We start from the raw sequence: 23,942 nt of genomic DNA on the forward strand, positions 1-23,942 counted from the left end.
CAAGTGACGGCTACCAAGAAGGCAACACTCCAGGAGAAGGAAACTCACAGCGGTTCAAAATGGGGCCTCTGATAGATGTCTAGAACGAGGCTGAGGGCCCAAGGCTCTAACGGAAAACGGTAAAGAGAAAAGCAACCCCTTGCAGGAAGGTTCTGACTTGGGAAGAGATGCAAGGTGTCTCTGAAAGAGAATGGAAAGGGCTGAGACCGGATACTTGAGAGAAATAAGGGACAGGCCAGAATCAGGACCAGACTGCAGGAAGGACAGCAGGGAAGGTAAGGAGAAGACCATGGTCGTGGTTTGGTTGGTTTCACACTAGCAGAAAAAGGCCTCAAATGTGCAGCATTCCCAGGAAAACAATGCGTTGGGCAGGGATCAAAGACAACTTTGCTTTGTTGATGATCCGGCCGAGACAAGAAACTGTCCAGGGTCTTCTACAAACTCTTGCAACATGCTGAGGAAGAAGATGCCTTGATTAGGATGTCGTCTAGGTAAGGGATCATGAGAATGCCATTCTTCGGACCAGAGGCAATGACAGCTGCCAACAACTTCGTGAAGACCACAAGTGCTATGGATAGACCAAACGGCAGTGCAGTGAACGGAAAGTAGGAAACCTGAACTGCAAAATGCAGCAATATCTAGTGGCATTTATAATGAATATGTGCTGATAGGCATCTTGGATGTCTACTGAATAAAGAAACTCCTCGGGCTCCATGGAGGCCATATTTGAAATGGCAAACGGCCACGTCTGTTCAACAACTTGAAATTGAAGAGGAGACTGATGGACCACAAACTAATTTGAATAGAAACCTGAAAAGCGTTCCTGAGAGGGAATAGGAATGATGACAGCGGGGGGGCGTGGCCTGCACGCTGATGGCGACGGCTGCTTGAAGGAGAGCTCTGTGCTGAAGCAGGATAAACCGGCTCTTATCAGCTCACAGATAACAGGATTACCAGCTACAGGAGGTGTGAGTAACCCCAGCCCCCAGCTATGCCTAAGGGGAGACCTAAAAAGACTGGCACTCCAGCCAAACTGACAGACTTCTACCCCCGGGATAGGGATCTCTGCTCACCAAGCAAGATGGCTTCACACTCAGCTTCTTCCCACTCCTCACAGGGAGGAACAGGCTGTTTAAGAGGCTGCACAGCCATTCCTTTGACAGAGGAAACAATGCAAGCTCTGCTGAAAACGCTGAGGGCTTCCTTGCAGGCTGATCTCAGAGAAATAGTAAGAGAGCTGAAGGAAGAGATCAGGTCTCTAGGGGTTCGCACAGAGCATGTAGAAACTAAGATGGCTGAGTTTGCAACATCACATAACAATCTGATAGATGCTAACACAGCTTTGGAAAAGGAGGTGGAGGCACTAAAGCTTAAAATCAGTGATATAGAGGACAGATCCCGAAGAAATAACCTAAAAATCAGAGGGATTCCCTCATCAGTAGCAGATAAAGACCTCCAGGAATACTTCCACAAGTTTCTGCAGCTTATACTCCCTGGATGGGACACCAGAGACCTGATAGTGGACAGGATTCATAGAGTCCCGAAAGCCAAAGGCATAGATCCAGCTCTGCCTAAAGATGTGCTGGCTAGACTTCATTTCTATAAAACAAAAGAAGCTGTGCTGCACACACTGAGGGGAAATCCAGCCCTGCCAGACACTTTCATGGGACTAAAAATCTTCCCAGATCTTTCTGCTGCAACTCTTAATAAAAGAAGAGAATTTGCCCACCTTTCTAAACTCCTTAGAGATCAAGACATCAAGTACAAGTGGGGTTTTCCGGTGAAGATGATAATTTTCAAAGATGGAGGCACTCACATATGTCATACTCCTTCTCAGCTGAGCAAACTGCTGGATGACTGGGGAATAGCCCACCCACCAAACCCTGGTGGGCAGGAGAATCATAGAGGCCCTCCAGACAGGATTAACCCTGAATGGTCAGTAGCTTAGCTGGGACTCCTTCCTGCTTATGGCACCTGCTGTCCCTGCTCCTGTGACACGGGATGTCACGTAGCCCCCCTGATGTTCTCGCCTATGGCGAGCGGTTATACACCGGGCACCCTATTCGGGGCAAACCGGTGTTGTTGGAATTTTTTTGTTTTTGTTCCTCTTCTCACAAATGTTCCTTAATTTTTTCTGGAAATTTCTCTCAATTCCTTGCTGGTCTAGCCCCTCTCATCCCTGATGGCGTTCCTGGGAATTCAACCCCCCCTGCGGCTCCAATATGAGAGTTAAGATATTGTCTATTAATGTGAACGGGCTCAACTCCCCAGCAAAAAGGTCAATGATGTGGAGAGAGGTCAAGGCATCTAACTGTGATATAGCGTGCATTCAGGAGACCCACCTTCTTTCCACAGATAATAAACGGCTACTTCATCCAAGCTTCCAACACACCTTTTTTGCTAATGACTCAAAAAAAAGAGGAGGAGTGGCCATTTTAATAAAGAACTCAGTGGCCTTTAAATTGATAAATGTCAGTTATGGAGCGGATGGAAGATATATTATTTTGTCTTGTTATATCAACAGCGTCCCTTATACCTTGGCAACGGTCTACTCCCCAAATTCATCACAATTGAACTTTGCTAGGAAATTTTTCCAAGCATTCAAAGATACTGCCACAGGGGCGGAAATCATCTGTGGAGACTTTAATATACCTGTAATACGCTCCATGGATTGCTCCAACACCAGCATCCCACATGCTAAGGAACTTAAGCATCTCATCAATGAATTCCATTTTCATGACATCTGGAGATATTTGCACGCATCAGAAAGAGACTATACGTTCTTCTCTTCCAGGCACCGCTCATACAGTAGAATTGATTTTTTTTTGGTCGACAGCAAATCTATAAGTAATTGTGTGGCAGCTGATATAGGTTTAATTACTTGGACAGATCATGCGCCGATCTCTTTGTCTGTTCAGGGTAGCTTTAATGTTCAAAATTCCCCTAGGTGGAGACTGAATACCAGCTTGCTTGGTAGGCAGAAGGTACTTGATGAAGTAGAGTCAGTGTTAACAGAATATTTTAAACTTAATAATAATGGGGAAATTTCTGACGAGACCCTGTGGGCTGCTCATAAAGCCGTAGTCAGAGGGCAGCTCATAAAAATAGCCTCCATCCAAAAACGGAAAAAAGACGCAGATATTAAATATATATTAACCCGTATTCATCACCTTGAATCCCTGAATAAAGCCAAAGCATCCCCTAACTTGACTAAAGAAATTGTAACCCATAGATTCCAACTAAGATCCCTACTCCTGCAAAAATACGAACATAATCTTAAAAAAAATAGATCGACATTTTATGCTATGGGGGATAGAGCGGGGTCCTTATTGGCAAGAAGGACGAAAAAACGTGAGATCCAATCTAAAATAGAATTCCTGAGGGACCCGAACGGAACAATCACTAGACATCCCATTGAAATAGCAGAAGCATTTGCGAAATACTATGAGGCCCTGTATAATCTAAAATATGATTCCAATACGTCACAGCCGACTCAAGTGGATATACAGGGTTTCCTAGACACCCTGGATCTTCCCCGGGTCTCAGATGAGCAATTAGAGGAACTTAATCTTCCCTTTACTACACATGAAATCCTAGGTGCCATCAAAATGACTAAGTCTAACTCTGCCCCGGGCCCCAATGGGCTGCCATACGAATATTACAAACAATTTACATCCACTCTGTCCCCCTTTATGTCAAAAACCTTCAATTTTTGGCAAAATAAAGGGTCAATTTCTCCAGACAACTTAGAAGCGATAATTATCACGCTACCAAAGCCAGGGAAACCTGCAGACACCCCGGGTAATTTTAGGCCCATCTCACTCCTAAATTGTGATGTTAAAATTTATGCCAAACTAGTGGCAGATAGACTTCACAAAGTGATCCCGACCTTAGTGGCTCCAGATCAAGTTGGGTTTGTGACAGGGAGGCAATCTAAGGATGGCACCAGACGGATGCTTGACTTGATTGGACTGGTGGAGATATCGGGTGAACCCAGTGCATTCCTGTCTCTTGATGCTGAAAAAGCCTTTGACAGGGTGCACTGGGGATACCTGGAGAGAGTTCTAACAAAATTCGGGTTCTTGGGGAACATCAAGTCATCCATTCTAGCCCTCTACTCTTACCCAAATGCGTCAGTGTTGGCATCGGGGTTTCTGTCATCTAAATTTCAAATAAGTAATGGCACCCGCCAGGGGTGTCCATTGTCTCCCGCTATTTTTGCTTTAGTGGTAGAACCTCTGGCGGAAGCTATACGAAAAAACATAGCCATTTCTGGTATAAGAGTTGGGGAATTTGAACATAAACTTGGTTTATACGCAGACGATGTGATAATTTCCTGTTCTAACCTTGCAGTGTCGATTCCAGCAGTGGTGAACACATTATCAAACTTTTCTAAAGTGTCGTATTATAAGCTTAATGCGGCAAAGTCTTTGATACTGCCGTTTAATGTACCGGCGGAGGCCAGGAGTGCGCTGGAGGGGGCCTTTCAATTCAAATGGTGCGACAGGGGGATACCTTATTTGGGTATTAAGCTGACACCATCGCAGATGTTAATTAAAGAAAATTTGGAACCTCTGATCCAAAATTTAGAAAAGGAATTGGGAAGGTATGAAAAAATATCATTGTCCTGGATGGCCAGGATACAGTCCTTTAAAATGGTTTTCTTACCCAAAATATTGTATGTGCTCAGATGCCTTCCCATCAAAATTTCTCACAAAACCCTGATGAAACTTCAATCGTTGACTAACAAATTTGTCTGGGGTAATAAAAGGGCTAGGGTCGCAGGTAAAGTGTTATACCCCCCATATGACTTAGGGGGATTGGGCACCCCAAACATAACGGCATATTATAAAGCCTTACTAATTGAATCACTAAAGGAATGGTGGCGTCCAGGTAATTCACATAGATGGGCTCAGATTGAAAATTTCCTGTCCCGCCAGGGCTCGGTCAGAAGAATGATGGAAGCAGAATATTTGAGCCGTTCACGGTTCTCCCCGTGTGTTCCCACCATGTCAGCCTCCCTGGAGGTCTGGCGAAATGACTTGATTCATAAGATTCAGATTCCTCTTTCAGAGATTTCCCTCAAGTCGTTGGAATCTCAAATCCCCTTTTTGAATCTGGCCAGGTGGGAGGGATCGGGCATTACAGTGCTGGCGGATCTATACTCTGATTTGGGTGTTAACCCCTTTAATGAAATAGTACGGGAACACCCCTCTTTAAAGGGCTGTTTCTATCAACACATCCAAATTAGTCATTTTCTGGCCTCTAAATTTCCTCCAAAGTCAAAGCCTCTGTTACCTACAACAAAAGCTTTGGTATTTAAAAAGATAATTAAATCCAAAGGTATCTCCTCGACATACAAATGGCTCAATAACCCCCCCGAAGAGCAAAAATCTCCTTATATGAATAAATGGGACGTGGAGTTGAGTGTCTCTACCTCACCTTCAAACTGGCACTCGGCATCAGCAAATATCCAAAAATATTCCAAGTGTATAAATCATCTGGAGCAACTGAAAAAAGTACACCTGCGATGGTATCGGTCCCCAGCCAACTTAGCACAGTTCCTCCCAAATTATTCGCCACATTGTTGGAAGGGCTGCCTCCAAAGGGGTACTCTTGGTCACTGCTGGTGGGCTTGTCCCAAGGTTTTCTCGTTCTGGTTGGAGGTGTTTGGCCTGATGGGTGAGCTGACAGGCAATCGTATTAATCCGAATCCGGCTCTGGCAGTGCTAAACGTGGGTATAGAGGAGTTCTCTTGGGAATCCAGGGGTTTATTAGTTCACATTCTAGTAGCTGCCAGATATTGCATAAGTTTGCACTGGAAATCCCCAAAGACGCCTACATTAGTTGAACTATATAACCGAATTAATCTCCAATGCCAATACGAGTTCTGTCTGGCTCACTCCATCCGCGCCAAAAACAAAATACTTCAGATTTGGGACACGTGGTTAAACTCTGTATATGCATCCCCTGTCAGGCATCTGTTTCCAGGGCAAACTGTTGATAATTAAAAAAAACGGGTCAAATAGGCTCAAAGTGTGTGTTACGCAGGGAGTTCACCCATACCACATGTCAATAGTCAAGGTGTTTAAATCTCTGTTGTTGTTACTGCTCGGGCTGCCCCAAAACGCCATCCAATTCCCTCCCTCCCCCCTCCCCCTCCCTGGTTGCCTCCTTGCAACCATCCATGGTTCTCCCCCTCTCCCCCACCTCTCTCTCCCCTCCCTTTTCTTATCTTCCTTTCTTACTCTCTGGTTCTGGTTGTTTGGATCCCTCATTTTGAGGATTAAAGAGTAAATTGGTAGGTTGATTCTATACGTATTGGGTATTGATTAACCTAAAAAAGTTGCAACTTGCATCAGACATGATTGGTGGTGGTGTGACAGGAAATGTGAATCATAATCAAAGGTGACACTACCACATGTTACAGCGTTGTTTTCTTTGTGTATTATTGCCAATGATACCTGAATTTCTCCTTTTTTTTGTAATGTAACTTCCTACAATAAAAATTGATTGGATTAAAAAGGAATGATGACAGCGAACCTGAATCAATGGCCGTAAAGAACCCCAGGATGAGACAAGAAACCTTTGGAGACATGAAAGAGACGTGAAACGATAAAGCCAGAGTGAGGGAGGGTGGAAAAATATTTTGTAGCTGTAGGAAAAGATGTCCCGAATCTAAGCGTTGTGTCGTCTGCTACGGAAAGCCACTATTCCCAGAACAGAAGGAGACAACCACCCAACCTGAAAGGGTTCACAGAAGGGGACGCCTCATCAAGCTGAAGAAATTCTGTCGGATCTGGAAGACTTACTCCTGGTGCCAGCAAGGACGCCAGAAGGAAGACGGTTTGAAGAAGGGTGGTCTTTTTTCCTCGACGGATTGGAGACTTGCCTTGGTGACTGCGGTTTCTGGATGAAAATTGGTGAAAGGAACAAAGAGTAAAAGAGCATCTCTTGGGGGGGATGGGCACTTTAGCTTCTGTTGTGGAAGAGAGGTTGTTTTACCCATGGTGGCGTCCGAGATGATCTTGTTCAGTTTTTCTCTGAAAAGTCCGGAGCCCTGGAAAGGAAGACTGGAGAGGGACTTCTTGATGAATGCTGGGTCCATTTTCCATGCCTTCAACTATAAGACTCTGGATTGTGACAATATTGCTGGATGAAAGGGCTGAGCAAGTGGCTGCATCTAGTGAAGTTGTTAGGAGATATTTTCCAGTGTGGGCAATCTGGTCCACCAGTTTGGAGGTGGGAGATGCAGACAGAATGCTCTGGTGAAGGAGCTTGGCCAAGGTAGAAACTTAACTTCTTGACAGGTACAGAGTGTATAGATTGAGCCAGTTCCTCATCCCTAACATTGAGGGTCTGCTTAACGGCTATAATCAGACCCTCAACCATATTCCGGAGCTTAGAAATCTGATTGAAGTCCAGATCAGAATTGGATTTGGATCAGCTAAAAAAACAAGAAAAGGGTGCCCTCCTGGAGGACCCTGAAGGAGTGTGAGACCTGGAAGCAGAACTAGTGTGAGCCTGCTTCTTGGAACTCTTATATAGTCTGCCAAGTCAGAGTTTAAGAACAGAGGAACTCGACTCAACCTGGAAAGCTAGCAGGACTCATGTAGCGGTGACTGTGTTAGGTAGCTGTTCCGAGACTGAAACCAACTTTGTTAGGTCGGCAATTGACTGGGAGAGAACCGCATCCCACTCGGGGGAGGCATGCATTCTCACTATGGGCAGTGGGGGTGGCATGGTGCGCAGACTACAGTTTGGGTAGAGGGAAAAGTCTATTGCTCCTATTGCATGCAAAGGGTGTTGATGGGGGGGAGGGGGAGGGGGGTTCCTAGGGAGCTTGTGTGGGGAAATGTGCCAGGAGATGGCGAGAGCACTGTTGAGGTCAACAAAACCTCTTACCCTGGTTTAAGAGTGAAGGCCTGCTGGAGACTGCAAGGATCTCAAAAGGGTAGGACTGTACAGCAGTGCATCGCATGTAGCTGGCATCTATAGTAAAGGCACCGAAAGTAAAGGGGGCTTTACACGCAGCGATATCGCTAGCGAGTGTACCCGCCCCCGTCGTTTGTGCGTCACGGGCAAATTGTTGCCAGTGGTGCACAATATCGTTCGGAGCAGTCACACGGACTTACCTGCCTAGCGACGTCGCTATGGCCGGCGAACCGCCTCCTTTCTAAGGAGGTCACTAAGCGGCCGCCCAATAGAAGCGGAGGGGCGGAGATGAGTGGCCATAACATCCCACCCACCTCCTTCCTTCCTCATTGCCGGCGGCAGCAGGTAAGGTGTTGTTCGTCGTTCCCGAGGTGTCACACGTAGCAATGTGTGCTGCCGCGGGAACGACGAACAACCTGCATCCTCAACAAATCAACGATTTTTTTGAAAATGAACGACGTGTCAACGATGGACGATTTGGTGAGTATTTTCCATAGCTAACGGCCGCTCGTTGGTGTCACACGCAACGACGTCGTTAACGATGCCGGATGTGTGTTACAGAATCCGTGACCCCGGCGATATATATCGTTAGATACGTCGTTGCGTGTAACGGGGCCTTAAGGGAGAAAGAGAGGCGGCGCTAGAAAGCACAAGTTCCTGCGTGACTGAAGGAGAGAAGAAGCCTGACAAAGAGCAGTGGGTGGTGATGAGAAAAAGGCTAGTGATGAGCTGCAGTGTGTACAATTGGTCGGGACAGTTGGGGACGAGGTCTGGCTGGTGGAGTAGGCCTTGTCAGAAGCTGGGGAGTAAATGTTTAGGTATAGCGGTCGGTGGGACCAGGATGGTGCAGAGGATGTGGCAAGGCACGGAAAAAAACATGGAAACAGATCGGAATCCCTACAGTGACACCCCCTACTCTCCATTTTATACACATGTATAAATACATACCATTATATATAAGTGAATTTTATTTTTTTAATCCAGGAGACCCATTGGGAGGTCCAGATATCCTTCACAGAATGAAGATGGTCATCAGATGTTCCAAGTGCTGTCTCCCACACAGCTGGAAGTAATCCGCACCATCATCCTCTCTGCTGCTGCAGCCCAGTGTCTGCCTCCTACGGACACTAAGCTTAACCTGATCAGCTGCTTCCGGTCGGTGGGTGTAGCCTACTTGGGAGGGGATAACTTTTTTTTTTGCATAGTTTCAGCCTTCTAGTGGCAGCAGCATACATATACCCATAGTATCCTGTGTCCCCCCCCCAATGAAGGGAGAGAGAAAAGGGGATACGTAACGAGCTCCCAATATCTTATATGGGTCATCTGTAAAAGATAATACATACAGTAACTGACATCTGTCTGGAGACACGGCTCACCTTTGCTGATCAGTTCTGGTTCCACGTTGCATTTATCTCCCGATTTCAGTGTGGTAATGATGGCGCACAGCGTGGAGTTGATCACGTCTGGTTCCCGACGAAATGCCAAAGCTTCTGCCAAATGTAAAAATCCACTGCGCACTGAAAAGAAAAGATCATGGGACTTAGCAAAAGAAAAGAATAGTTCAGCAATACACCCACACCACGTGTGGCTACAGTGAATCCGGAGTGATGGACTGAGAATATAGGTAATGCTGCTAAGTCACTCTACAGCTTTCATTATTGCCACCGGATGAATGGAGTCCGAGCCTGCACCACACAAGGCAGGCGCCCATTGTGTTGTACAGCCGGCATCTGCCTTTAACAGCAGCAACCGGAGCTTACCTGCTTATTGCTGCCTTTTAACCACTTTTATGCTACTGTCAATATAGGACAGAGGCATTTAAGTGATCTGATTCAGGGTAAGGGTCCTTTATGGTGCTGTTCCCCAACTGAAGGTCCCAGTCACTGCAATCTTTGTACTCCTGGCACCCTAATGAAAACGGGGTATCTCATGAAGACACTTCATATCTAACCGCCTTAATGGGACATAAGGGCAGGGGTCCTATGCTCTGGGCCTCATCTCACAGACAATTACTCCCTGAAAGTGGCTAAAATTCTGGTATATATGAGCCACATCTGTATTATATGGATGGTCATGCATTTGATTGATCATGTAATACTACATTATGCCAGGAAGACTTAGGTGTTGGGAGAGGGACCTGGGAGCTCGATTTCCCTGGTGGATGTCTTTAGAAAGGGGTCACCTCTAATTAAACAACCCCTTTAAGTATTTACATAATCAGCGGTTTACTAATAAGTATGATAGGCTGTAATTAGAGTTCATGCTCAGGAAAGGCAGCAAACATTAAAGTTTCAAAAGTGATGGAATGAGTGAAACTTTCATACATGGTCCTGAGAAGACATTGTCCTTAGTGGACAGTCCCTTTAATTAAATGCTTAGGAGGACAAAGGCTAATAGATTTTTGGAAGCAAAAAGAAGGGAATTTTGTTACTTACCGTAAATTCCTTTTCTTCTAGCTCCAATTGGGAGACCCAGACAATTGGGTGTATAGCTACTGCCTCCGGAGGCCACACAAAGCATTACACTAAAAAGTGTAAGGCCCCTCCCCTTCTGGCTATACACCCCCCGTGGGATCACGGGCTGCTCAGTTTTAGTGCTAAAGCAAGAAGGAGGAAAGCCAATAACTGGTTTAAACAAATTCACTCCGAATAACATCGGAGAACTGAAAACCGTTCAACATGAACAACATGTATACCCGCAAAAAAACCAAAAATCCCGAAGGACAACGGGGCGGGTGCTGGGTCTCCCAATTGGAGCTAGAAGAAAAGGAATTTACGGTAAGTAACAAAATTCCCTTCTTCTTTGTCGCTCCTAATTGGGAGACCCAGACAATTGGGACGTCCAAAAGCTGTCCCTGGGTGGGTAACTTAATACCTCATGTTAGAGCTGCAAAACAGCTCTCCCTTACGAGGAGGCAACTGCCGTCTGCAGGACTCCTCTACTTAGGCCGGCGTTCGCCGAAGCGTAGGCATGCACCTGATAATGTATGGTGAAAGTGTGCAGACTCTACCAGGTAGCTGCCTGGCACATCTGTTGAGCCGTAGCCTGGTGACGTAATGCCCAGGACGTACCCACGGCTCTGGTTGAATGGGCGTTCAGCCGTGATGGAACCGGAAGCCTAGCAGAACGGTAGGCTTCAAGAATTGGTTCTTTGATCTATCGAGCCAGGGTGGATTTGGAAGCCTGCGACCCTTTGCGCTTACCAGCGACAAGGACAAAGAGTGTATCCGAGCTGCGCAAAGGCGCCGTGCGGGAAATGTAGATTCTGAGTGGTCTCACTAGATCTAACAAATGTAAGTCCTTTTCATACCGATGAACCGGATGAGGACAAAAGGAAGGTAAGGAGATATCCTGATTAATATGAAACGAGGATACTACCTTAGGGAGAAACTCCTGAATGAGGCGCAACACTACCTTGTCCTGGTGGAACACCAGGAAGGGAGCCTTGGATGACAGTGCTGCTAGCTCAGACACTGTCCGAAGAGACGTGATCGCTACCAGAAAGGCCACTTTCTGAGATAGTCGAGAAGGTGAAACATTCGTCAGAGGCTCGAAAGGCGGCTTCTGGAGAGCAAGTAGTACCCTGTTCAGATCCCATGGATCTAACGGCCGCTTGTACGGGGGGACGATATGACAAACCCCCTGCAGGAACGTGCGTACCTGAGGAAGTCGTGCTAGACGCCTCTGAAAAAAACACCAATAGCGCCAAGCCTTGCCCTTTAAGGAAGCCGAGCGACAAGCCCTTTTCCAACCGAAATTGCAGGAAGGAAAGAAGAGTAGGCAATGCCAATGGCCCGGGGGACACTCCTTGTACAGAGCACCAGTATAAGAAATCTTCCACGTCCGTGGTAGATCTTAGCAGACGTGGGCTTCCTAGCCTGACTCATAGTGGCAACGACCCCTTGGGATAATCCTGAGGACACTAGGATCCAGGACTCAATGGCCACACAGTAGGTTCAGGGCCGTAGAATTCCGATGGAAAAAACGGCCCTTGGGACAGTAAGTCTGGCCGGTCTGGCAGTGCCCACGGTTGTCCGACCGTGAGATGCCTGTCGCCAGAGCTCTTTGATCGCAATGAAAATCGGGACCTTGCTATTGTGCCGATTCTTGACACCCGTCCGGGTGCAGAGACCATTCTGCTGCGTCCACGCCCTGGTAACTGCGGATATGGTGTATGCTCTGTCTGCCACCCACAGCAGAATCCGGCGAACTTCCTGGAAGTCTCGCCGACTGCGTAGTCCGCCTTGGTGGTTGATGTATGCCACCGCTGTGGATTGTCCGACTGAATTCGGATCTGTTTGCTTTCCAGCCACTGCAGGAAGGCTTGTAGAGCAATATACACTGCCCAGAGCTCCAGACAATTGATCTGAAGAGTGGACTCCTCTGAAAAGAGTTCTTGATTGTCTGAGAAAGAGGGACGTTCCTGTGTAGGGACGTCGACTACTCCTCCCATTAGCGAAGAATGTTCCATTGAAGTGGACGCAGATGAAACTGCGTGAAAGGGACTGCCTCTGGATGAGGCGTCTCCTTGAAAGAGAGACTGCACCCCCGTCTGTAGTGAACGCTGTTTGTCCAGCGGACGCTTCACTATCGCTGAGAGAGTGTGAAAACTCCTTGCCAAGATATGCCAGCGATTGGGTTTAACTTTGAAAAGTTGAAGACCCACCCGAAACCCTGGAAAGTCTCCAGCGCCATGTTCAGGCTGTGTTGGCATGCCTCTTAAGAGAGTGCCTTGACAAGTAGGTCGCCTAAATAAGGGATAACAGAGTGACCCTGAGAGTGCGGGACTGCTCACACTGCTGCCGTGAAGTCGGTGAAAACCCATGGGGCTGTCGCCAGACCGAAGGGTAGGGCTACGAACTGAAGATGCTCGTCTTCAATAACGAATGGTAGCAAACGCCGGTGTCCTGGAGCAATCGGCACGTTGAGATAAGCATCCTGATGTCTATTGATGCTAGGAAATCTCTTTGAGACATTGAGGCAATGACGGAGCGGAGGGATTCCATCCGGAACCGCCTGGTTTTCACGTGCTAGGTGAGCCGTTTTATGTTGGCACTACGACCAGATCGGAGTAAAAAGCGTATCTTGTTCCTGAGGAGGAACAGGGATTACTACTCTTTCTGCCTTCAGAAGAGCCTCGGCTCGGCCGGTGAGGAAGTTTTGGGACAAACTGTCTCTCATCCACCGGCCTTTGACCTGTGGCAGGTAAGTGTCGCTAAAGCGGGGGAGTCTGCGACCGATCGGGGACGCGGAGTGAGAGGGCTGAAAGTCATGAGGAAAACGCCGTGGTAGCGGTTCCTCCTGCTGCGTTCCCCGGGCGTGATGGAGCCCGCCAGGAATCTGCGCCCCTCTGAGCCTTTTGCGTCCTTTTGGACGAGGACCACTGGGACCTGCCCGAGCCTGGGAAGGACCGAAACCTCGACTGTCCATTCACCTGTTGGGTTTTGTTTGATGTGGGCCGGGGTAAGGAAGAATCCGAACCCTTGTACGGTTGAATGATTACATCCAACCACTCACTAAACAGTCTGTCACCAGATAACGGCAACCTGGTTAAGCACTTTTTTGGAAGCAGCATCTGCTCCAATCCCTTAACCACTAGGCTCTGCGTAAAAACACGGAGTTGGCGGACGCCACTGACGTACGGCTCGTAGCGTCCAGGACAGCATTAACAGCTTGAGTCGCAATGCCGACATTGCGAGGTTAAGGACGCTACTGCGGCCAAGATGTACATGTGACAGCGTCCCCCTGTGCAATACTAGCTGAAATAGCTTGGAGTGCCTCTACGGCTGCGAATGCCGGAGCAACCGATCCGCCGATAGCTTCATAGACAGATTGCAACGAGAGGTCTATCTGTCTGTCAATGGCATGTTTAAGTGAAGTCCCATCTTCCACTGCAACTATAGATCTAGCCGCAAGCCTGGAGATTGGGGGATCCACCTTTGGACACTGGGTCTAGCGCTTGACCACGTCAGGGGGGAAGAGACACCGCGTATCCTAAATACGGTTGGAGAAACTGTTATCGGGATAAGCGTGGAGATTCTGGACTGCTTCTCTGGAGTCAGAGTGACCAGAAAAATACTCAATATACACTTGAGATACTGAAAGAGGGATTTATCCTGCTGTGAAGCTGACTCCTCCACTGGAGGAGTTGAGAGGGAAATACCCAACTTTCCATTGATGGACGCTATAAGATTATTCACTATAGCGTCACCATCCGGTGCATCCGGATTGAGAGCGGTCTCAAGATCAGAGTCCTGAACAGCTACGTCTGTCCCCTGATACAGAGAGTACTCCTGTGGTGACCCTGACCAGTGATGAAGTCGAGGGCCGTTTCCATGGAGCTCGCTTAGGCCGTCTGGGACTGTCGTCCGTGTCAGAGCCTGCACCCTGGGATGTATGGGACCCCCCTGGAACCCTGATTTATTCCAAGTCAGGGTGGCCAGGGGCATTGAATCAACCTTGGCCAAGGTCTATCTGGACTGCAAAGTCTGTAAGCTATTAGTCATAATCACAGACAATATAGCAGCGGAAACTGCAACTCCATCCCTGTCCATGGACAGGAATCACAGGTGGTCTTTTGGCTACCTGTAGCGGAGACCCCGGTTGAGCAATTGCACATACTGGGGGCCCTGGAACCGTATCACGTGCAGTACAAGCAGCATAGAAAGCCTGTGCCTTGGCACCCCTGCTTTTTTGCTGTTGTTGTCTAGCCATCTAGGAGCATTAGCTAAGAATAGCGACCTTACAGTGAAAGCATACAAGCATGAAGTACAAATAAACACTTCAGCACATGTAGTACAAGCAGCTTAGAAAGCTTGTGCCTTGGCACCTTTGCTTTTCTGCTGCTGTTGTCTAGTTATTCAGGAGCATTAGCGAAGAATAGCTACATACAGTGAATGTACAGCATACACGCATGAAAATAAACACTGCAGCACATGCAATCCAAGCAGCATTGAAAGCTTGTGCCTAGGCACCCTTGCTCTTCTGCTGCTGTTGTCAAGTTATCTAGGAGCATTAGCCAAGAATAGCGACATACAGTGAATGTATAGCATACAAACATGAAAATAAACACTGCAGCACATGCAATTCAAGCAGCATTGAAAGCTTGTGACTTAGCACCCTTGCTGTTTGCTGCCGCTGGCTAGCCATCTAGGCGGGTAGACAGCCAAGAATAGCCATTACAGTGCCATGTATAGCATACAAGCCCAAAGGACACATGACACTTCAGCACATGCAAGACAAGCAGCATAGAAAGTCTGTGCTTTAGCACCGCTGCTTTTTAGCTGCTGTTTCTAGGCCTGCATCCTGAATAGCGACTTTACAAAAGTACAGCAGGAGACTTCGGCATTAGTGGGTCAGCACTGCAGCTGCCGCTTACCGCCCGCACAAAAGCAGGTGTGTGGCGCCTCCTGTGACTGCTAGCTCAGCGCTTGTCTCCGTTTTCCCGCTCTGCGTGCCGGAATGGCTGCCGGCGTCCAGAGAAGAGGGGCGGGCCGAGGGCGTGCCCGAGACAAGAGCGGGAACCCGGCGTCCCACTGAGTCTAGTGAAGGGGGCTGGAGAATGCAAAGCAGACTCCAGCCCCCTGCGCTGACTTACTGTACAGCGTCCCGCCCCGTCCCTGACTGGCAGGGCTGGGGGCGGGAACGAAAGGAAAACTAGGCCGCAAAGCCGGGGACTCGAGTAATAAGCGCGGCCGTCCTATGTGCACGGCCGGCGCGGAAGTCCCCGACGCACCACAAGTCCCAGCCGCGCCACAGTGTAAAACACCCAGCAGCGGCCGGCGCGGCAGTTCCCAATACATAAATTCACTCAGCAAAGCTGCAGTGAATAATAGCACAAGCGCCCCGCGCTGTTGTCCCCGGCGCACTAACACTCCCAGCAATGCTGGTGCGTGTGTGCGCGATGTGTACGGGGACACAGAGTACCTTAATGTCGCAGGGCCCTGTCCCTGAGGATACCCAGCTCCAAATCCAGCAGGTTCTCTGGGTCTGTGGATGGAGCCCGGTCTCAGTGCCTGGAGACCGGTAAGATCCCACTTCACCCAGAGCCCTGAGGGGGGATGGGGAAGGAAAACAGCATGTGGGCTCCAGCCTCCGTACCAGCAATAGGTACCTCAACCTTACAAACCGCAAGTGGGGTGAGAAGGGAGCATGCTGGGGGCCCTATATGGGCCCACTTTTCTTCCATCCGACATAGTCAGCAGCTACTGCTGACTAAACAGTGGAGCTATTGCATGGATGTGTGCCTCCTTCGCACAAAGCTTGAAAACTGAGCAGCCCGTGATCCCACGGGGGGTGTATAGCCAGAAGGGGAGGGGCCTTACACTTTTTAGTGTAATGCTTTGTGTGGCCTCCGGAGGCAGTAGCTATACACCCAATTGTCTGGGTCTCCCAATTAGGAGCGACAAAGAAAACTACTGGCAGGCATGTAATCAATATATGAATAACTTCAATCTGTGCTAAATTTGTTGCAAATAATTAATGTGTATCTTTATTTTGTCTTTCCAACATCTAGAGAGACAAGGAAAAAAAAAAAGAGAATTTTGTTTACTTACCGTAAATTCTTTTTCTTATAGTTCCGTCTTGGGAGACCCAGACCTTGGGTGTTTAGCTTCTGCCTCCGGAGGACACACAAAGTACTACACCTAAAAGTGTAGCTCCTCCCTCTGAGCCTATACATTCCCTGGTGAGCCAGTCACAGCCAGTTTAGTGCAAAAGCTGAAGGAGAATAGCCACCCACAAGTAGAACAGAGCAAGAGCCGGAACAACCGGAGACTCTGTCCACGACAACAGCAGGTGAAAACACGCGGAACAAGGAAATTGCCAACAGGCAACAGGGAGGGTGCTGGGTCTCCCAAGACGGAACTATAAGAAAAAGAATTTACGGTAAGTAAACAAAATTCTCTTTTTCTTTATCGTTCCTTTGGGAGACCCAGACCTTGGGACGTTCCAAAGCAGTCCCTGGGTGGGAATAAACAGAAAAACTAAGAAGTAGGCAGAACCTAACTTCACAAATGGGCGACCGCCGCCTGAAGGATGCGTCTGCCCAAGCTCGCATCTGCCGAAGCATGAGCATGCACTTGTTAGTGCTTCGAGAAGGTATGCAGGCTAACCCAAGTGGCAGCCTGACAGACTTGTTGAGCCGTAGCCTGGTGCCTAAAAGCCCAAGAGGCACCGACAGCTCTGGTCGAGTGTGCTTTGATCCCCGGCGGGGGAGGCGCCTGCGTACTCTGGTAGGCGTCCGAGATGGTCGACCTAATCCAACGGGCTAAGGTCGGCTTAGAAGCAGGGAGGCCCTTGCGCCGACCTGTGGTTAGCACAAAAAGAGAGGTGCACCGCCTAAGCACAGCGGTGAGAGACACATAGATCCAGAGAGCACGCACCAGATCTAGAGTATGTAGAGCTTTTTCAAAGCGATGAACAGGGGCCGGACAGAAGTGAGGTAAGGTAATGTCCTGGTTAAGGTGGAAAGGAGAGACCACCTTAGGAAGGAAGTCCGGAGTCGGACGGAGAACCACCTTGTCTTGATGAAAAACTAAAAAAAGGTGACTCCGAGGAGAGCGCAGCCAAATCAGAGACTCTCCTGAGAGAAGTTATGGCAACCAGAAAGGCCACTTTCTGTGAAAGACGGTACAAAGAAACCTCCCTAAGAGGCTCAAAGTGGGGTTTCTGCAAGACCGTGACAACCAAGTTAAGGTCCCAGGGGTCCAAGGGCCGCCGGTAAGGCGGAATGATGTGAGACGCGCCCTGCATGAAAGTGCGGACCTGAGCCAGCCGAGCGAGACGCCGCTGGAACAGAACTGACAGTGCCGAAACTTGTCCCTTGAGAGAGTTGAGGGACAGTCCTAGCTGCAGACCGGATTGTAGAAAAGACAGAAGGGTCGGCAAGGAGAATGGCCAAGGAGGATGGCCGGTAGAGCGACACCAGGACAGGAAAATTTTCAAAGTCCTGTGATAGATCTTAGCGGAGGAAGACTTACGGGCCCGAGTCATAGTGGAGATGACTTCAGGGGGAATACCAGAAGCCGTCAAAATCCAGGACTCAAGAGCCACGCCGTCAATTTGAGAGCCGCATTCGGGCGGAAAAACGGACCTTGCGAGAGTAGGTCCAGACGGTCCGGGAGATGCCACGGCATCTCTACGGACAGTTGGAGCAGGTCCGGATACCAAGCTCGCCTGGGCCAGTCTGGTGCAATGAGGATGACTCGACGACCCTCCATTCTGATCTTGCGCAGGACTCTGGGCAAGAGAGCTAGAGGGGGAAACACGTAGGACAGACGAAACTGGGACCAGTCCTGAACCAGAGCGTCCGCGGCGAAGGCCTGAGGATCGTGGGAGCGAGCCACGTAAACAGGAACTTTGTTGTTGTGACGGGATGCCATTAGGTCCACGTCCGGAGTGCCCCATTTGCGGCAGATCGACTGAAATACTGCCGGGTGCAGGGACCACTCGCCACCGTCCACGCTTTGACGGCTGAGATAATCTGCCTCCCAGTTGTCCACGCCTGGGATGTGGAATGCGGATATGGTGGACCTGGAGTCCTCCGACCATTGAAGAATGCGTTGTACCTCCATCATTGCCAGGCGGCTGCGTGTCCCGCCATGATGGTTGATGTAGGCAACCGCTGTCGCGTTGTCTGACTGGACTCGAATGTGCCTGCCCGCCAGCAGGTGGTGAAATGCTAGGAGAGCTAGAAACACGGCTCTGTTTCCAGCACATTGATTGAAAGGGCTGACTCGGACGGAGTCCAAGTGCCCTGTGCTCTGTGGTGGAGACATACCGCTCCCCAGCCGGATAGGCTGGCATCCGTGGTGAGAATCACCCAGGACGGGGCCAGGAAGGAGCGCCCTTGGGACAGGGAGAGGGGCCGAAGCCACCACTGAAGAGAGCTCTTGGTCCGTGGCGACAGAGCCACTGACTTGTGTAAGGAGGAAGGCCGCTTGTCCCAACAGCGGAGAATGTCCAGCTGCAGGGGACGCAGATGGAACTGGGCAAAGGGAACAGCCTCCATGGACGCCACTATTTGACCCAGCACCTGCATCAGACACCTGAGGGTATAACGGCGGGGCCTCAGGAGAGAGCGCACCGCCAACCGGAGTGACAGCTGTTTGTCTAAGGGCAACTTCATAAGTGCCGGCAGAGTCTCGAACTGCATCCCTAGGAACGTGAGACTCTGGGTCGGAGTCAGAGTGGAAGATTGACAAGCCACCCGAATTGGGCTAGAGTGGCGAGAGTGAGCGAGACACTCCGCTGACAGTCTGCGCTGGGATGGAGCCTTGACTAGAAGGTCGTCCAGGTAAGAGAGCACTGCCAACCCCTGGAGGTGCAGAACTGCAATCACTGCTGCCATGACCTTGGTGAATACCCGAGGTGCCGTGGCTAACCCGAAGGGGAGAGCCACGAATTGGAAATGATCTTCTCCTATTGCAAAGCGTAGCCAACGCTGGTGTGAAACTGAAATTGGCACATGTAGATAGGCATCTCTGATGTCGATGGACGCCAGGAAATCCCCTTGGGTCATTGAGGCAATGACTGATCGCAGAGACTCCATGCGAAAGTGCCACACCCGAACATGCTTGTTGACAAGCTTGAGACCAGGATGGGCCGAAAGGTACCGTCCTTTTTGGGAACCAGGAAGAGGTTGCGAATAAAAACCTCTGAACCGTTCCCGGGCGGGAACTGGTACAATTACTCCGTTGGCCTGCAAGGCTGCCACGGCCTGTGAGAAGGCGGCGGCCTTGGAGCAGGGGGGGAGTTGAGAGGAAAAATCTGTTTGGCGGGCTGGAAGAGAATTCTATCCTGTAGCCGTGAGAAATGATATCTCTCACCCACTGATCGGAGACCTGTTGAAACCAAGCGTCGCCAAAGTGGGAGAGCCTGCCACCGACTAAGGACGTTGCTGGAGCGGGCAGAGAGTCACGAGGAGGCTGCCTTAGTGGCAGCACCTCCTGCGGTCTTCTGTGGACGCGCTCTTGAGCGCCAGCTGGATTTCTGATCCTTAGCTAAGTTAGCGGACGAGGCGGAGGGCTTAGAGGACGACCAGTTGGAGGAACGAAAGGAGCGAAACCTCGACTGAATCCTACCCTGGGCAGGTTTCCTGGTCTTGGTTTGTGGCATGGAAGTACTCTTCCCGCCAGTAGCCTCCTTAATAATTTCATCCAGCTGTTCACCGAACAGCCGGGAACCAGCAAAAGGGAGCCCAGCAAGGTACTTCTTTGAAGAAGCATCTGCCTTCCACTCTCGAAGCCACAAGATCCTGCGGATAACGAGGGAATTAGCCGAAGCCACCGCAGTGCGGTGAGAAGCCTCTAGCATGGCAGACATGACATAAGAAAAAGCTGAAGCTTGAGAAATTAAGGCAACCATCTCGGGCATAGATTCCCTGATGAGGGAATGCATCTCCTCTGGAGAAGCAGAGATGGCTTTGAGGGCCCACACTGCTGCAAAAGTTGGGGAAAACGCGGCCCCCGCCGCTTCATACACGGATTTGGCCAGAAGGTCAATCTGACGGTCAGTGGCATCCTTAAGGGAAGTGCCATCAGCCACCGACACAACGGTCCGGGCTGAGAGTCTAGACACTGGAGGGTCTACCTTTGGGGAGTGAGCCCACTCCTTGACCACCTCAGGTGGAAAGGGAAAACGGTCATCAGAACCACGCTTTGGGAAGCGTTTGTCAGGACAGGCCCTGGGTTTGGTCACAGCGGTCTGAAAACTGGAGTGGTTAAAGAACACACTCTTTACTCTCTTAGGCGAGGTAAACTGGTGCTTTTCTGCCAGAGAGGGTTGCTCCTCTGATACTGGAGGGTTGAGATCCAGTGCAGAATTAATGGAAGCAATCAAGTCACTAAGTTCTGAATCACCCTCGGAAAGATCAATGGGGCACATGGCGTTAGCCTCCGAGCCCCCTGTAAAGGCATCCTCCTCATCCTGCGAGTCCTCAACCCTTGAATCAGAGCCGCAGGATGAGGGGGGAGAGGAAACCATGCAGCGCCTCTTAGGACGATGGGGGTCTGTGCCCTGATGACGAATCCTCTGTGAGCTCCAGTGGACGGAGGTCAGAGGATAGGGATCCTAAAGGACCCTTAGCAAGAGCATTAGAGGCACCCTGTGAAGGGGGCTGATGCATATTCATCAAAGTCCTGGACAGAAGTCCCATGGACTCAGCAAATGACTGGGAGATAGACCTAGAGAAGGACTCTACCCAGGCCGGGGGTTCAGCCACAGGTGCAGAAGCAGCCTGAGAGACCACTGGGGGTGAGACTCCAGGCTGTGGCACCTCCAAGTTAGAGCAGACATCACCATGTGGATAGGTGCTTGGTTCAGGCAGCAGGAGCTTACATGCAGCGCATGCAGTATAAAGCTTTGGAGCCTTGCTCCTCGTGTGAGACATGCAGCTGGAGTGGGGAAAACAGCTTCTACAAGAGAATGAACCCCAGGGAGTATATTCAGAGGTCCACAACCAGAGACCAGATGGCTTACCAGACCGCCGGAAGCGGTGTTGTGTGCCCTCCAGATCCTGAAGCCCGGACCCCCAATGCACAGCACCTCAGCAGGATGCAGAGTGCAGGATGTCCCAGCGCAGAGTGAACCCAGTCAAAGAAAATGGCCGCCGAAGCGAAGAGAGGGGGCGGGACGGGGGCGTCCCTGTAGGAAAGCGGGATCTGGAGGGCCATAGAGGCCTGCAGGGGGGGGGGGGAGTCACACACAAGCAGTGGGGAGTGTCCCTCCCCTGTGCAGGACGGCCACCGGGAGGAGCCGTGCCTGTCCCTCTGCATGAATGACATGCGAGGGCAGGTAACAGAAACTAGGCCTCCGGCGAAGCCGGGGCCTAAATTTGAGCAGCAGAGGCCGACGCGCAGGCACCCTCGGCGCGGTTCTCGGGACGAAGCCAGAAGACCCGCCGGAAATGTCAAAACAAATACAGCAAACACACTTTCCCCACACAATAAAGGACAGGGACCCCCAACATATGAACGTCTCAGGTACTTAGCTACTGAGACGCAGGGTCAGGTCCCTGGGATGAGTGCTCCGATCCAGCAGGGTCCTCAAGGGGCTGTGGACGGAGACCGGTCTCCTGCCAGGCATGGAGACCGCGCTGGCTCCCACTTCAATCCAGAGCCCAGGAGGGATGGTGAAGGAGCACGGCATGTAAGGCTCCAGCCTTGGAAATCAACCTTACAACACCACCGACACAGTGGGGTGAGAAGGGATATGCCGGGAGTCCAGACGTGGACCCGCACCTCTCAATCTTTTTCCAAAAAAAAAGAAAAATCATATGAGAATCATGTGTGGATGTATGTCCTCCTGAACACAAAGCCATAAACTGGCTGTGACTGGCTCACCAGGGGGTGTATAGGCTCAGAGGGAGGAGCTACACTTTTAGGTGTAGTACTTTGTGTGTCCTCCGGAGGCAGAAGCTAAACACCCAAGGTCTGGGGTCTCCCAAAGGAACGATAAAGAAATAAGGATTTTTGGTACTCACTGTAAAATCTCTTTCCCATAGCCTTCATTGTGGGACACAAGAACCATGTCTTTACATACTGCCACCTGGAGGCCGACACTTAAGGCCCCGTCACATACAGAGATAAACCTTTGGCAGATCTGTGGTTGCAGTGAAATCATGGACATATTGCTCCATTTGTACACAGCCACAAACCTGGCACTGATTGTCCACAATTTCACTGCAACCACAGATCTGCTGCAGATTTATCTCTGTGTGTCACAAGGCCTTAAGAATATATCTTAGAAGAAAAAGCAGACTCCTGCTCACTTGGCAGCCGACACCTAGTTATTCAGTTAAAGGGAACCTGTCACCAGATTTGGGGCCTATAAGCTGCGGCCACCACCAGTGGTCTCTTATATACAGCATTCTAACATACTGTATATAAGAGCCCAGGCCGCTGTGTAGAACAGAAAAATCACTTTATAATACTCACCTAGAAGGTTCCTCCGATGCAGACTTGTCAGATGGGCTTCTCCGTTCTCCAATGCCGGTGCCTCTTCTTTTGGCCATCTTGGTCTTCCTTCTGCTGAAGCCTGGTGCATGACGTGTCCTACATCATCCACACAGGCCGGTATTGAGGTCCTGCGCAGACACACTACAATACTTTGATCTGCCCTGAGCAGGGCATATCAAAGTGCACCAGCGCAGGAGCTCAATGCCAGCGAGTGTGTATGACGTAGAACAAGTAATGCACCCAGGCTTCAGAAGAAGGAAGACCAAGATGGCCAAAAGAAGAGGCGCCGGCACTGGAGAATGGAGAGACCCATCTGACCCGTCTGCACCGCAGCGATCGTTAGGTGAGTATTATGCAGGCTGTGGAGTCGGTAAGCCAAACCTTCGACTCCGACTCCTCAAATTTCTCTTGCACCGACTCAGACTCCGACACAATCCCGTCACAACAACAAAGTTCCTGTTTACGTGGCTCGCTCCCACGATCCTCAGGCCTTCGCCGCGGACGCTCTGGTTCAGGACTGGTCCCAGTTTCGTCTGTCCTACGTGTTTCCCCCTCTAGCTCTCTTGCCCAGAGTCCTGCGCAAGATCAGAATGGAGGGTCGTCGAGTCATCCTCATTGCACCGGACTGGCCCAGGCGAGCTTGGTATCCGGACCTGCTCCAACTGTCCGTAGAGATGCCGTGGCATCTCCCGGACCGTCCGGACCTACTCTCGCAATCCGTTTTTCCGCCCGAATTCTGCGGCTCTCAAATTGACGGCGTGGCTCTTGAGTCCTGGATTTTGACGGCTTCTGGTATTCCTCCTGAAGTCATCTCCACTATGACTCGGGCCCGTAAGTCTTCCTCCGCTAAGATCTATCACAGGACTTGGAAAATTTTCCTGTCCTGGTGTCGCTCTACCGGCCATCCTCCTTGGCCATTCTCCTTGCCGACCCTTCTGTCTTTTCTACAATCCGGTCTGCAGCTAGGACTGTCCCTCAACTTTCTCAAGGGACAAGTTTCGGCTCTGTCAGTTCTGTTCCAGCGGCGTCTCGCTCGGCTGGCTCAGGTCC

At 50.1% G+C, this 23,942-nt stretch overlaps 1 protein-coding gene across 1 annotated transcript in view; it reads right to left on the reverse strand.

The window, feature by feature from the left end:
* Positions 1-23,942, reverse strand: part of INTS1 (integrator complex subunit 1) — a 293,595-nt gene that overhangs the window by 65,319 nt on the left and 204,334 nt on the right. Inside the window, exons 29-30 of the mRNA XM_075319760.1 lie at positions 22,872-22,971; positions 9,312-9,452 (exon numbers count right to left, since the gene is read on the reverse strand). Of these exons, the coding sequence (XP_075175875.1) occupies positions 9,312-9,452; positions 22,872-22,971 (241 nt within the window). The remainder of the gene's footprint in view (positions 1-9,311; positions 9,453-22,871; positions 22,972-23,942) is intronic.

This window comes from Anomaloglossus baeobatrachus, chromosome 7 (genome assembly GCF_048569485.1).
Source record: "Anomaloglossus baeobatrachus isolate aAnoBae1 chromosome 7, aAnoBae1.hap1, whole genome shotgun sequence".
Taxonomy (NCBI): domain Eukaryota; kingdom Metazoa; phylum Chordata; class Amphibia; order Anura; family Aromobatidae; genus Anomaloglossus; species Anomaloglossus baeobatrachus.